This window comes from Trachinotus anak, unplaced genomic scaffold (genome assembly GCF_046630095.1).
Source record: "Trachinotus anak isolate AG129_WGS33_773 ecotype Australia unplaced genomic scaffold, CSIRO_AGI_Tana_v1 ptg000025l, whole genome shotgun sequence".
In the NCBI taxonomy this organism is placed as follows: domain Eukaryota; kingdom Metazoa; phylum Chordata; class Actinopteri; order Carangiformes; family Carangidae; genus Trachinotus; species Trachinotus anak.
The window spans coordinates 3,494,527-3,508,670 of record NW_027273876.1 but is presented as its reverse complement, the minus strand read 5'-3'; the positions used below and the strand labels follow the sequence as shown (position 1 = coordinate 3,508,670).

At 40.6% G+C, this 14,144-nt stretch overlaps 2 protein-coding genes across 3 annotated transcripts in view; one reads left to right on the top strand and one right to left on the bottom strand.

The window, feature by feature from the left end:
* The window catches only part of cdk5rap3 (CDK5 regulatory subunit associated protein 3), a 288,850-nt gene that overhangs the window by 29,156 nt on the left and 245,550 nt on the right, over positions 1–14,144 (top strand). The window lies entirely within an intron of this gene.
* The window catches only part of myo1d (myosin 1D), a 114,146-nt gene that overhangs the window by 33,922 nt on the left and 66,080 nt on the right, over positions 1–14,144 (bottom strand). For both annotated transcript variants that reach the window (XM_071463075.1, XM_071463076.1), the window contains 4 exons: positions 7,595–7,818; positions 6,863–7,001; positions 5,528–5,632; positions 5,232–5,345 (listed from right to left, as the gene is read on the bottom strand). In XM_071463075.1, the coding sequence (XP_071319176.1) occupies positions 5,232–5,345; positions 5,528–5,632; positions 6,863–7,001; positions 7,595–7,818 (582 nt within the window). The remainder of the gene's footprint in view (positions 1–5,231; positions 5,346–5,527; positions 5,633–6,862; positions 7,002–7,594; positions 7,819–14,144) is intronic.

Below are 14,144 nucleotides of genomic sequence, written 5' to 3'. Positions count from 1 at the left end.
GATGTTGACTAAAAAGATGAATGGACTCTACACAACCACAGTTATTAGCTAAAACATATTAAGACAGGAATCAATTCATTATTTTTGATCTTTTAACTAAATGTGCTTTTAAATGGTTTAAATGGTAAGGCTGGTTCTATATCTCTCACTGTCAGCAACTCCCATGCAAAACACCTCAACCAACAGTATATTACATATATGTGTGTTGAGCTTTTATAGAAAATTAAACAATATATTTGTGAGACGTTATTTAAAGATTTACGCCGTCAATAGGACCCAGTGGGCATGAGGGCTTCAGAGGGGGTAGGAAAACAAATTATTGAGAGATGAGCTAATCCCTCGCTTGTTTCGGTCTTTTTGTGGGATTTGTCAACAATAAATAATATAAAGACAAGTCTCATCCTTTAAAGAGCCGATGTTCCAGGCTCAGATCAAAGGGGATCATCACTTTATCATTTTAGCTCCACTCATAACCTTTTTATAAGTGATTGTATTTTATTTTGTTTTAACTGTCTATGTTAGACTATTCACATGCATTTAATGTATATATAAAGACACTTTGTCACTATCACTTTTTAAAGTTCTACAGAAACAAACTTTAAAGTTGAAAGGAGGAGGAATGCGTTGGTATTATTCTATATTCTTCTACAAAATGATTCACACCTGCTTCATCTTTTTATGTTTTTAGTATAAATTTCCATCTGTTTGTTTCACCACTGAGGGTTTCCTCCCCGAGCCACCACACAGGGTCAGTGACACAAAGCCTGCAACTTAAGTTTGTCTAACTCATTCTGCTGCAGGACCACATTTACTTCTGCTGAACGTTTACACAGAAGAAGAACTGTGGATGTTGTCCCTCATCACCTGAATATTTTCACAGCCAGTATGGACAAGAGGCACCAATACAGAAACCAAAGGCTCTTTACTTGCATATGGGCCTGTGGGTATTGTTTTAAAACAAACTTGAGGAAAGTATGAACATATCCTTTACCAGTTTCTGCCTTCCCTCCCCTGTCTGTGGCACTCAGCCCCTGTTGGTTCCTACTGAAGATGTAAAAATAAAGAACAGGTCACAAATAACCAGCTTTTTTTTTAAGGCTCAGTAATTTACTGTGTACAACAGTTTGTTTTTTTTTAGCAAACACTTCTCAAAACAGAGGTAAACTGCAGCTCTGTTGTGGACTATTTTCAGCAGTGGATTAATACACATTTGGTGCATTTGTCAGTATTTACATCAGCAGGACAGTGTATGAGGGACTGAGTCAAAACAAACTACAGTGTGTGTGTGTGTGTGTGTGTGTGTGTTCACAGTAATGAAGGAACATGTGTGGCTCACTGTGTTTTTAATAGTTTCTGGACAACAGTGGAGCTCTGTGGTTCAGACGAATAAGATTATTTGAGGCTTCTGATCCACAGTTCGTTGTTGGCTTTGGTCTTTTCATGGGATTTGTTGACTTGAACAAAAACACTGAATCTTATTCTTTCAGAACGCAACAAATTATTCAGTTGTTTAAATAAAAAAGACACAAACGGGGTAAAAAATTCATTGGTTATGAGTATGTGGAGCGCTGTGTGCACTGTACTACTCCTGTTGTGTCTCTGTCAATGTGTGAAAGCTGCAAACCACACTGTGTGCCCCCATGTCCTCCTACAGCACTGCTGGTCCCCATATGCCTTGTGTGTGGGACTGAGCCTCATCTATCAAATCTGTGTGTGTGTGTGTGTGTATGTGTGTGTATTTGTGTGAGACACTCTGTCTCTGAATGAACAATAACTAAAACTCTGCTTAGCTCCTGCTGTTCTCTCTCTCTGACACCATCTGTCTAAACTCCATCTCCCCATTTCTCTTCCAGATGCAGCGACACAAGCTTTGAGTGTCCATCTCCAGGCTCTCTAATTCCCTCCTGTCATTTTTGTCAGATTGAACACTGGGATGTCTTGTCACACTTGTCAACGTGCACCGGCTTCATATCTCACTCATTTCACCAGACGACGGGGGCGTGTCCATGCCCGCCGCAGAGATTAATGGATTACACGTTCACTTCCTGTCTCATTCCTGCCTCACCTCCCAGGTCAGAGGTGCAGCCAGGTGCATAAACAGTATTTGTGTCATAGCAGAGCAGAAATATCATCTGTGTATCATTTATTTACATGTTCATTAAATGCTGCTTTGTCTTCTTCATAGTTAAAGGAACAGTTCAACATTTTGGAAAATATGCTTCCAGTAAATTCTCACATAGCTCAGGCCTTTATTTACCTGAAGAACCGAGAGAACCAACCATCAGGCCTTTATCTGGAGAAGAGCATTTCATCCTTATTTCAGCTGCTCTCCAGATAATGCAACATTTCCACAGCACTAATTCCATCACTACAACTGAGCCATGTCATAATCACCACTCTGTTGCTTTCAGTTTCTCTTCTCTATGAGAAATACTGTTTTCATACACTGATTCCATACATTTATCACCTGGAAGTGCTGAGTGTTGTTGACATTAGCTTAATGTTAATTGGGAAAAGCTTTAAAAATAAAAGCAACTGAAATTATTAAAAATATAAAACCAGAGCATCAGAGGTGTGTTTATGACCAGAGGCGCACCATCAGGGGAGGCACATGGGCCCCCAGTGGCCCCTCATATTGGCACATTTTGCAATAACAACTACAAACCCCCTTAAACCTCCAATGAAGACACCATATAGTGCATCCAACTATTGCTTGCATGTGAGGCATTCAGGGAACATCTGTAAATTGAAGCATCTACCAATAGCCTGCATGTGAAGCATTTAGGGGACATCCGTAAACTGTAGCATCTAATAGTCTGCAAAGGAGGGGGTTCTTCAATGGGCTTATTTGCCTGGGGGCCCTGAGAGTCTAGGATTGCAAAATCTTCCCACCAGCACCTCTAAAGCTCACTGATAACACCTTTATCCCTCACTTTGTAGACGACCAGTTGGTTTTAGAGGAGGTTGTGTGTCGGTTTATTTCTCTGCTGGTTTGCAGTTTGACTGGCCACCTCGCAATGAGTAGAGCTGTATTGTTTTAGTCATCTAACTCTGAGCAAGTAAGCAAAGACGCAAATTTTCCAAAACGTCAAACTCTTTCTTTAAGGTTGGGGTTAGACCCTGGTGAACGTGATATGTGAGTGAAGGTCCTCACAAGTACAGAAGGAAAAACTACCAGAATTTTTCTGACCAACTCACAAAAACAGTTAAGAACAAAAACAGCAGCCTCTAGAACTGAACCACATTTGTGTGAGTAGACTGAAGAAAAGAAAAAAAAAAGGCAACAGATTTTGGCAGCACTTGTGTAAGAAAACAAGTCCCATGAAGTCAACACTCACAGGATACATTTGCCATGGAAACAGCCTCATGTGCTGTGAGCGTGCAGCAGCTTTAATAGACCTATCACAGCGTGAATATGAATTAAAACCAGCCAATTGTGGAGCTGAATGACAGTTTTGCATATTGACATGTTGCCACAGGAGAACAGGCTGATGGGAAATCAGAGATGATGCTGTCACCTCTGTCACAGCTGCTGTTGTTTATTTTTTTGATATCACGTACAGAGGGACTGTAAAACTGTAGCATCGCACTGTTGTATAAAATAAAGATCTCCAATAAAAAGCTTCAACTAATGACTATAAACGTATTAAGAATTTTTACAATTAAAATCAGTCAACAAAATGTCATAAAATTGTGAATATTGTTGTGTACAAATTTCGAAAAATCCCAAGATGTGGGATTAATGATGAGATCAAACAGAAAGAATAAGAGAATCGTCACATTTGAGAAGATGGAACCAGCAAATATTTCCTGTTTTTGCTTGATATATGAACTTAATGATCAATTGATTATCTAAATAATTCACAATAAATTCCCTTATTGCTTTCTTTTATTGACCATATTGATAAATCAACTGATTGTTTCAGCACCAGTTTGTTTTTGGGACTCTCTCTGATTATTAATTTGTTTCAGGATAAAAAAATAAAATGAAATTCTGTGTTTCAACTGATATATTCAACCACTTAGAAGAATCTTTTCTAAACCCTGGATTTTTTTTTTTACAGGCCGACTCAATATGTGCCTATGTGTGCACATTTATAGAAATCTGAACTACTGTCGGGTATGAGAAGTCATCCCATTACTGCACTCGCTCTTCAGTAATTTAAAATGGGCTGTTCATACATTTTAATCCATTGGAGTGGGCTCTCATTTTCTGATATATGTTCTCAGTATAACACGGAAGCCACTGTAATTAAACTGAACGTCAAAGAGCTAATTGGAACAGAGTTTAAATTACTGCCGCTCATCCAAACATCTCTCAGTGGTTTAGGATTAAAATACATCTCTGAATGTCCTTTACCACGTGAACTGTGTGTCTCAGGTCGTCTGGTCCCGGTCTAACTGTGAGACACAGCATTTAGTTAGTGGAACAAACTTCCTCTTGACTTATATTGTGTTTATTTCACAGTTTTTGCCTTTTCAACTCATTTTAAATGGTTTAAATCTGTATTAGTTGGTTTAATGTTTTACTCTCTCTCTCCTTTATATGTGTTAAATGTATTCTGTGAAATGGTGGTTCATCTTGGTTTGTTTGTGACCCCTGATTTTACCTAAATGATGGTTACAAATAAGTCATTTTTAGAGTCCAGAGGAGGTAAATCACAGGGAGGAAATGCAACGATTAGATCAAAGTCATAGAAATAAACATAATATTTGTGCATCTTACTTCATTTCTTTCTTATTTCCTACTATAAGAATAATCTATTGACTTGATTCATCTTAAAAACACCTCTGTCTACGACTAAACTCAATTTGCCAGAATTCATCTCATTGTTTACAGAAGTTTAATAAAGCCAAAGAAGCATTAGCTCTCGTAAGCTAAGTTTGTTAATTCACCTCAAATCTATCTTTCCTATTTCTATATAAATATGAAACTCACATCAGGCTGCACTTTGGATCAATCAACAGCAAATTACTTTGCAGTAATTTGATCTATGGTTTTTCATTTTGAAGCTTCTAAAGTTCTGCATAAATCATTCTCATCACATCAAACAGGGTTTTAAGGATTTTAATCTAGAATATTTCTGCTTCTGTTGAACCAATGTGTGTGTAACCTCTGCACCAAAACGCTGTTACACCTGTGTGTAATGAGCCGCCCTCTGTTTACCTCCATGTGTTTGTAATAAAGACGGCTGTTAAAGGAATGGTGTTATAGGAGGGGAGGGTCTTACGTTGTAGAGGGGGATGCTCTTCATGGGCTTGTACTGCTTCAGGGGGTCCATCTTGTACAGGTGGCGGTCAGTGATGAGCACAGCCCTGTCCTCCGCCTTGTGGAAACGGTTGATCTGGGAAACAAAGCTCCTCATTAGTCACCCCACAGGCTCACAACACACAGACACCCTGCAGGCAGGTGGCACAAACCAGCAGCAGTTGGGTTTATTTATATTTGTACAGACAGATACATGTTGTGGCTCTGTGTGTGTGTGTGTGTGGTTAGCGGTGGATAAATACGCCAGGAGCTGTCTACCTTTCGAACATTGCAGGAGAACAGGACTCTCATGAATTTGTCTTTCCTCTGCAGTTCGCTGGAGACGAGTGTGAACGATGCTGCAGTGTCGGGGCTGTCCCGCTTCTGTCGGCCGAAAAAACACAAACACAAACACAGTTAAAACTCTCCAGCTCTATTTAAACAAATTCACAGGAACTGATCAAGTTCAGATGAGGTTGGTGAAGAAAGAATTCCCATCTTACACACACTCTCATAAATCAAAGTAATAAACCTGATTTATTACAGTACCCAAACTATGAATCCCATAATGAACAAAATTTACTGAATCCCACATAATTAAACTGAGAACAGTCACAGCGCTGACATCTTACTCTGGTTTAACCAACCATCAGCCACAGTCCAGTCCAGAATATATAAGCGGTCATTAATGGTAGATAACGGAGAAAAAAAAATCATCTTGCTGTGTCCACCAATGTCTATCTAATTGATTGCATCTGAAGTAATATCAGCTGCTTTATGTGTATAGCAGTGTTATATTATTGCAGTCTTTTGTTATAAAGTGCGACCTGTATGCTTCTGTTTAAGAGGAGCTTTAATTAGGCTCCTTATACAATTGTGCTGTATTGTTTTTTGTCGCTTTGTTTCTTCTAATTCTTAACTGCAGATGAAAATTATCCTTTGGGCTTTAGCCCTTGGCTCATTAACATCACACTGATGTCATGTTTGCAATAAACAAAAATATGAAGTGAAGAAAATCCACATAAACACATAAGCAAGAGAAATATCATTCAGAAAAGTATTTGTTATTGAGAATTACTGAACTGAATATGACAATGTATTATTTGTATTATATATAGATTTGACAGGACGGCGTATCGCTAATGATTTTTAGCTACTGATGCTGATACAATGCCTAATACCAAAGCATTAGTCTTTTCAACACATTAATATAAATTGAATAAAATACAGAAATTTTTTTCTACATAATCCTCTTTTTCAAAAGAAGCAAAAGTTCTTAAATGTTAAATGTTGCAGTTGCTCAAGAACTTACCTTAAAAAAATAGTCTAAAATGGTAAAAAATTTGTATTAAATCCACAGTTGTAAACAAGTAAAGGAGATTGTGAATCAGAGCAAACATGATGCTAATTGTTGATGTTTGACAGGCATCAATATTAGATGCCACAGATGTATTTTGCTCAGTATTTGCTCAGAACATTAGTCTTAGTAATAAAGACACATTGGACAGAGACACATGAATAAATCACATCTACTGCTTTGTTAAGTTTCATTCTGTCCTTCTGAGCCTATGTATCATATTATCATATTACTCCACCCCCACCCAACCTACTCACCAGATAGTTTCCTTCCCAAGCTCTTTGTAGGCCCAAGTCAGCCCTCTGGCCCTTGAGGGCCTCCAGGCTGGCCACCTTGGCCCTCACCTGCAGGGCCTCCTCTGGGGACAGGCCTTTGATCAGCGTCCATGCCCACCACCTGGAGGTAAACACACACAAGACAAAACTAAGAGTGGAGGAGAAACGACTTCTCCATCAAAGATGCTGCACAATAGTTGGGCCGGGGGGGGCAGCAGGACTCCAGTCCACCCCAGCTGTGCTGCACTTTCACTCACACATCGTGACAGCCAACATCATTAACCAGGAAGGCTATTTTCTAACTGTGCCCGGTTCCAAATAGACAAAACAACAAACAAACAGACGTCGGGATGAAAGGCAGTGATGAGGCTTTGATGGAGGAAGGAAAATCAATGCGCAGTGTGAGCCCAAGGCAGAAGGAAACGTGTGTAAGCTGCTTCAAATGGACTCATCTGGATTTAAAATAACACATGAGCCCATGTGTTGTCTCCTGCAGCGGGGGTGAGATCCACTTTTAGCTCAGCCACTTTGGGAGAGCGATTTGTTTAAAACACAGTCATTTTAAAACATTTAAGGTTAAAAAGATTCTTCCTGTGTCTCTGTTTTGCTCTATAACAGACCTTCACTAATACAGACCCACTCAGCAGCCTGAAATAGCAGCAGTAGTTCATGGTAAAGCACTGTTATCTGGATCATGTCATCTTGTGTCAGGACCTGCTGTAGATGCTCCGGAGCGCCTCCTCAAACTTGCGCAGGACTTTGGGGGGCGTCGGCCACTTCACGTGTCTGCCGTAGTCCTTCATGGACCTCACGTTTTTGAAGCGACGGTTGACCTCGCGGATGTACGACTTGACCTTGTAGCGGCGGTAAGCCTGAAGGATGACGAGGGCCGCTCGCATCCGCCGGTAACGCATTCTGGCTATGGTGCCCCTCCACACCTGCAGACACGAGGCGACATAATGAAACACCTCTGTAGAAAAGACTGTTACATGCTTTATACTGTTCTATCACATACATGTTCACTTTATCACTTTATTTGTCCCCAGTGGGAACACAGCAGTAGGAAATATACTGTCCATAAAAACATAAAAAGACAGGGCACATAGATACAACACCAAGACCAAGAGAAAGGGCAGTAAGTTAATACAACAAGTCAATAAAAACAATGTATTATTTGCTCTTTGTGTAAAATGTCAGTTTTTCTGACTCCTCTTGAACATGAGGGCGAGGTCTTAGATTTGTCTAAGTACCAGGTTTGTTTGGGTTTCAGCTGACAAAACCTTTGTTTACATTTCTTCTGCACCCCCCCATCTTCATACGCTCTCTCTAAGCCATGCTTACTTTCTTGTGATCCAACAGTTTAATTTAAATCAATTTTATAACATAACTCCATCCACATACTCAGTCTATATAAGCCCATATATAAGTGGTACTCTTGGAGAGAGACTTGGCCACAATCGCAGGATCCTACATTTCCCATAATGCAGTTTAGGACATCTGTTTGTTAGACACCCCCTTGAAACACAAGTTAAAAGTGTGTCTCCAAGCCCAAGTTTGTTGACGGCAACATCACGTCCTCATTGATTATATAAGTAAAGTTTGGATAAGAAATAGATTCGCGGGAAATCTACCTGAACCCAACATGAATAATTTAACAGAACAAAACAAACACACAGAAAAAGAGCTGAGAACTGTCACAACAAGTCTGAAACAGACCAGATAACAATTAGATCTGATCCAAAACAGACTGAAATCAACAGTAGCAACAGCCACAATGCTGCACCAGTGAATGAGCGCCCACTGTTTGCCCATGAGAGACACCTCCGCCTATAAACTGATTCTGTGTAAAAATCAGTGGAGTGGCTCTTTAAGCACAGGAGGAACTTCACTAATGCAGGAGGGATTATGGGACGTTTAAAACTGCTGCATCTAGATCTGATTTATTCAGGAGAATACCCATCACTCCCCAGGCTATTTTTAGCCTTTTATGCACTGGTGGTAAAAATCTGACCGTAAAGAGGCACAACCCCTGCATTTAAATCTGGATCATGAGGAGCTACAGTGCAGTATAAACACAGCAGAGCTTTGCTGCAGTAGCTAAAATATAAATGTGAATTTCACTGTGTCATGCAGCTTTTTTTTTTTTATTCAATTCCCAGGAGGTTTTTTTTATTACTGTTTATCAGAATTCCCTTTACATGTTTACTGGTTATACATCAGTGCTTGTTATGTTTGAACAGTGAGGATTCAGACAAAATGGGGTCTAAAATAAGAACCCCCGAGCCTGTAACCAAACATAGGCTGAATGGCTATCAGACCCTCTAAAGCATGAATAATAGATGTAAGTGGGGCCCCAGGGAGCCATAACTCTTCATCCACCCTCACTAAAATCACCACCATATGCTCCCCTTTTACTGTATACCCTCTCCTACACAAACAGACACACAACCTCCCAATTATTTACACATTTATTTGACTGCACTCTACCTGAATAACTCTAAATAATCAGTAGCAGAGAGCTCCTAGTGACACAAACGTAGCAGTCACAAGGAGTAAAGTCCTGCACACAGCACCGGAGGCTCGCTCCTGGATGTCATCAAACTGTAATGCACAGTAATCATGGAGATCATGAATATTTAATCTCTCAAAGTGTGGGGGAGGCCGACGGCAAAGAAAAGGATTTTCTGACATTTGCATATTAAAACTGTGGAGGAGGTGGTTTTCACCTGATGAGACTGGTGGTGCAGTAATTGGCAGGAAAGAGGATAAGTCATGCTCCAGTGGAAAATAGAAGCACGAGGTTAATTCACGTCATCCCAAAACAAAACCATAGCTGCAAATATGTGTTTAAGTTTGTGCTTAGGCTTTTTTTTTTTTTTTTTTTTTTTTAAACTGAAGGAATGAGGTGTGGAGCTTCCTCCGCTGGGGAGCCATGATTGAATGATCAAAGTGTGGACTTATCCATAGCATTACTGCTGCACTGGAAAGAGGGTGGCCTGAGGAAGAAGCTGAATCACACTGCGATCAATGAAAGAGGACCAGTCAGCCATCTAATCACCAGACCAGCCTGGTCATGCTGTCTTTCTCAGAAAAGGTTTCATTTCGATTTTTAAAGCTCTGACGTTTATGTAATCATGTGTTATGTCCAGTAAGCTGAGATCAGCCCTATCAGGCTAAAAAGAGAAATCTGTCCCCAGGATATAAACTGATACAGACTAAAAGCTACTGGCCTGGTTTCTGTGCATCATTAGGAGTTTAACTTTCATCACAGGCAGAAACAGAGGGGCACATCAAAATGCACACGGCTCCATATCAAATACACTTTTGCTGTATCCTTTGTCCAAGTCTTTGTAATGCAAAGCTTGTTCTGTCGTATCTGTCGTTGCTGTCCAGTGAAAACCATCTTCACATGGTGAATTTAAAGGATAATGAAAAGTTGACAGGCCATGTTAAATCACTTTACTTTCATCCCTTCATTCAGGGACAATAATAGCTCCTCTCATGCTGTCGTGTGTTACTGTGAGTTCTAACACAGAGCCTCTCTGGCAAAATGGCAGCTGACGACCTTGTCCTCCGTTTCCTCCGTGCTGCACTGTTTCTAATACATAATGGATGAGAGCGAGAGAAGAAGAGCACCTACATATTCATCGCTAATCGACCCCGGTGATGAGTCTCCCACGTGCTCAGGGTGACGGCGGTGGGAGGAACGAATGGGTTTCACCTACTGGCCCGGCCGCAGCGGATTTAGTCGTCACCGTGAACAAGGTTAAGAGTCACTTTGATTTAAATTCAGAGTGTATTCAGGGTGTTACGGTAAATCATGCAGAGTTTTGAGAGCGGGAATTGGATCAAACATTATTGTATAAATGGCCCCTGACTATGAGTGAATGTAAGTTGGAATTTAAACCTTAAAAAGTAAGTAAATTATGTAAAGTTATGTAAGAAAGTCTAACCATCAAATTTTCATTTACAGGTAAACATTAATATATATTGGAGTGGAAATAAAGTTTAAGGTCTGACTGTCCCAACTTTTGGACCCATGGAGGGAAGAGCCATATGTCAGGATTTATGATTTCTATTATGATCAAATTATAATTGTGTTTCTTCCAGTGATCCTCATTGCACGTTAAAAGATGAGACATTTATGATTGTTAAATAATGAAATGTTTCTGGTTTGAACTCTGCACACAGACACAGCAGCAGCAGAGTTCCTGCACTGATCCAACACGAGACAGATCCTCTGGGTGTTAGTATAACTACTCAAAACAATACTCAGTGTCTGTGGTATCAGTACTTCAGTTATTGATCTGCTCACGGGCATGTGTGAAGAGGTGCATTTCCCCCAGCTCCAGCAGCTGTGCAGAGGTTCCACGTCTTCATTAGTGCACAATAATAAATCCACTTCACGTGACATAAAATCAAAATAATAGGTGCTTGTTGCATCTGACTTGAATCTGGATAAGTTAACCCAGGATAAAAAGGTAGACAAACCTAGAAAATCCTTTGCGTTCACAAAGGAAATTTTCAGCCTTTTTTGGTATTTTGATAATTTCTATCTTCATTAGATCATTTACTTCATTAAAAACACATTTCTATTTGTTTTTCTTTAAGCTTCTGATCATATTTAATCCATATTTTATTCCTTTCCAGTTATGAGATTTGGACTGCTTATCTGCCTCCCTCTATTTCTTTCCATTTCTTTTCTCTAATTCTTCCACTCATTTGTATTTTATTGATTTTCACATGTACTGTTCATTTATTTTCAAAGGTTGTTTTTCTCAGTCACTGATAATTGTATCAGGTCGCCGTTGTAACTATGTCGTTTAGGAATTAAATCTTATCTGTGAAAACCTCACGACGATTCATGCATACAGTCACAACACACACACACACACACACACACACACACACACACACACACACACACCCCATATGTGCTCATAAGATCTACTAAGTATGGAAGCAAAAAGTGGCCAAATCTGACTTTCAGTGGGAGCTGTGCAGGGGCCTATGCCAGATCAACAACTGTGTTTATCTAAGCTACAAATCACTGATTACGTTGTAAACGACTGGGGGGGTTGGAGGCGAGAAGCAAAGCAGGAGGAAAAAAAAACAAAGACCAAACATAAAGAGACAATGAATCAGCGACGACCAACAGAAATAAACTGTCTCCTCTGTCTTTGGAGCCTCATTAAGGTGTGTGACAGGTGGAAAGAGGCGAGAGGTTGGAGTTATGACGGGGCCATCCAGCCTCCCACACAGCTACAAACACACACCATAAACACATTCTCTGCTTCTCAAACAGCGAAGCAGTCTGGCTGCGATGATGGCGGCGAGCTGATGAAGATGACACTCGGGGGATTGTGGATAAATCAGGCCAATAACAAGGCCCCTGACGGTCTGCCCCCCACTCTTCTGGCCAATAAAGCCATCTGATCATCCTTTTAGAGACTGTGCCATCATGGAGCCTGCCCTCACCACGCTCCGGGGCCCTGGATTTACGAGCTCATCAAAGCCAGATTGGGGATCTTTCGTCGCAACAAAGCAGGACAGATTGCTGGGGTTTTATTCGAGGGAGTTGGCTGCTTTGAAATGCATACTGGGTAAAAAGAGCATTCACAAATCACACGTGCCAGGGCAACTGGTGAGAGCTGGAAGGTTTCAGTTGAGATCCAGAGCAGAGGACCCATTACTTGCTACTGAATGTCTTTAATCTCAGAGTAGTGGAACTGTAGCTCCAATAAAAAGCCATTAACTGAGCAGGCTGTTGGCAATGTAAAAAGGGTCCAATCAAAAGCAAACAACCCCTCACCTCGCCGTCCTCCAGAGGGGGACCGGTTTCTGACATGAAAAGACAGATAGGCCGGTCGGCACCGTTGCCACACTTGACTGCAATCCACTGCTGAACGCCCGAGTTTCCACGTCCTCTGGAGACACAGAGCTGGTTTTCCAGTGACATGCTCGATACACACGATGGGGGTGGGGGTAGGGGTGGAACCAAGAGTGTGTGATACAATTTAGCGAGGCTGCAACGTGCTCCGACCACAGGCTGTCACAGGGAGACATGGAGGCCGAGGCTCGGGCCGGCGGCCATTATCATAAATCAATAAAGTGCTTGGGTGAGCTGCACGCACCCAACAGTAACGTCAACATCCCCGCGCTGGACGCTGATGCCTCATTCCTTCACTCACGACTCCCAGCGTTGTGTCATTTTACATTTTCAGCTCGGGGATAATGCGCACTAATGACGTGAAACAAATGTGTTCAAACTGATCTTGAACCATACGCTCTCATTGGAAGGGACAGGAGTGAGGATTAAATTGAACGGCTCTGGATGGCCCATCCATCAATTAGATGGGAGCGGGTAAAATAGATTGGAAGAATATTGGCAATGGTCAGCAGTGTGGGCTTAAAATAACACACATTAGTCAAACATGTTTGAAGGACACAGGGTAAAATCAACTTGAATACAGTAAACACACTAAAAACAATGTATGTGCATGTTTTTCTAAATATCTATAGATTAACTTAAATGCTATACAGGTACAATGACGTGATTTTGTGAACGTTTCACTTAATTACTTATATCTACAGTCAGAACTGGCAACAGAAAACTAATGGTGCCCTGTGAAGATTTCTTTTATTACAACATAAATCATGTTTACATCTGGGATTTCCCAAAATCTGAGCTCTGAAAATGTAAATATATGTTGGATTTCTACACCTTATACATTAGTGAACTGAATATAACTGAGTATTTGGGTGTTGGACTGTTGGGTCAGTGTTAATTGATCACCAGCAGGACCAAGACCCGGTCCTTTCAATTGCAACTGTTATTCTAGAAAATGAGAAATGTTGTAGGAGTAAAAGATTTTTTTGCGAGGGTGTGGAGATAGACAAGCAAGAGCAAAATCTGAAAGCAAAAAAAAAGTGTTATGTTTGGCTGTGAGCCAAATGTAAGTTGCCATGGAGAAAGTCCCATGGTTACGGTCTGTAAAGGTGTTGTGTTACTGTAGGTTATTTTTAGGCTACAGCTTTGGAAGAAAGCACAAAGTCAGTCCATTATATAGCCTCGAGAAAAAAATAAAATAAAATCAATAATATGCTGTTAGATAAGGAAAATAAGCACTAAAAAGCTGTTTGTCTCACTATAAACTGAAAGCATGTGATATAACAAAAGAGAGTGAAGACAGTTTCCTCAAAACAGAAGAAGCACGTTTCCTTTCTTCAAAATCATAATAATAATATAAAAAAAGTTCAACCA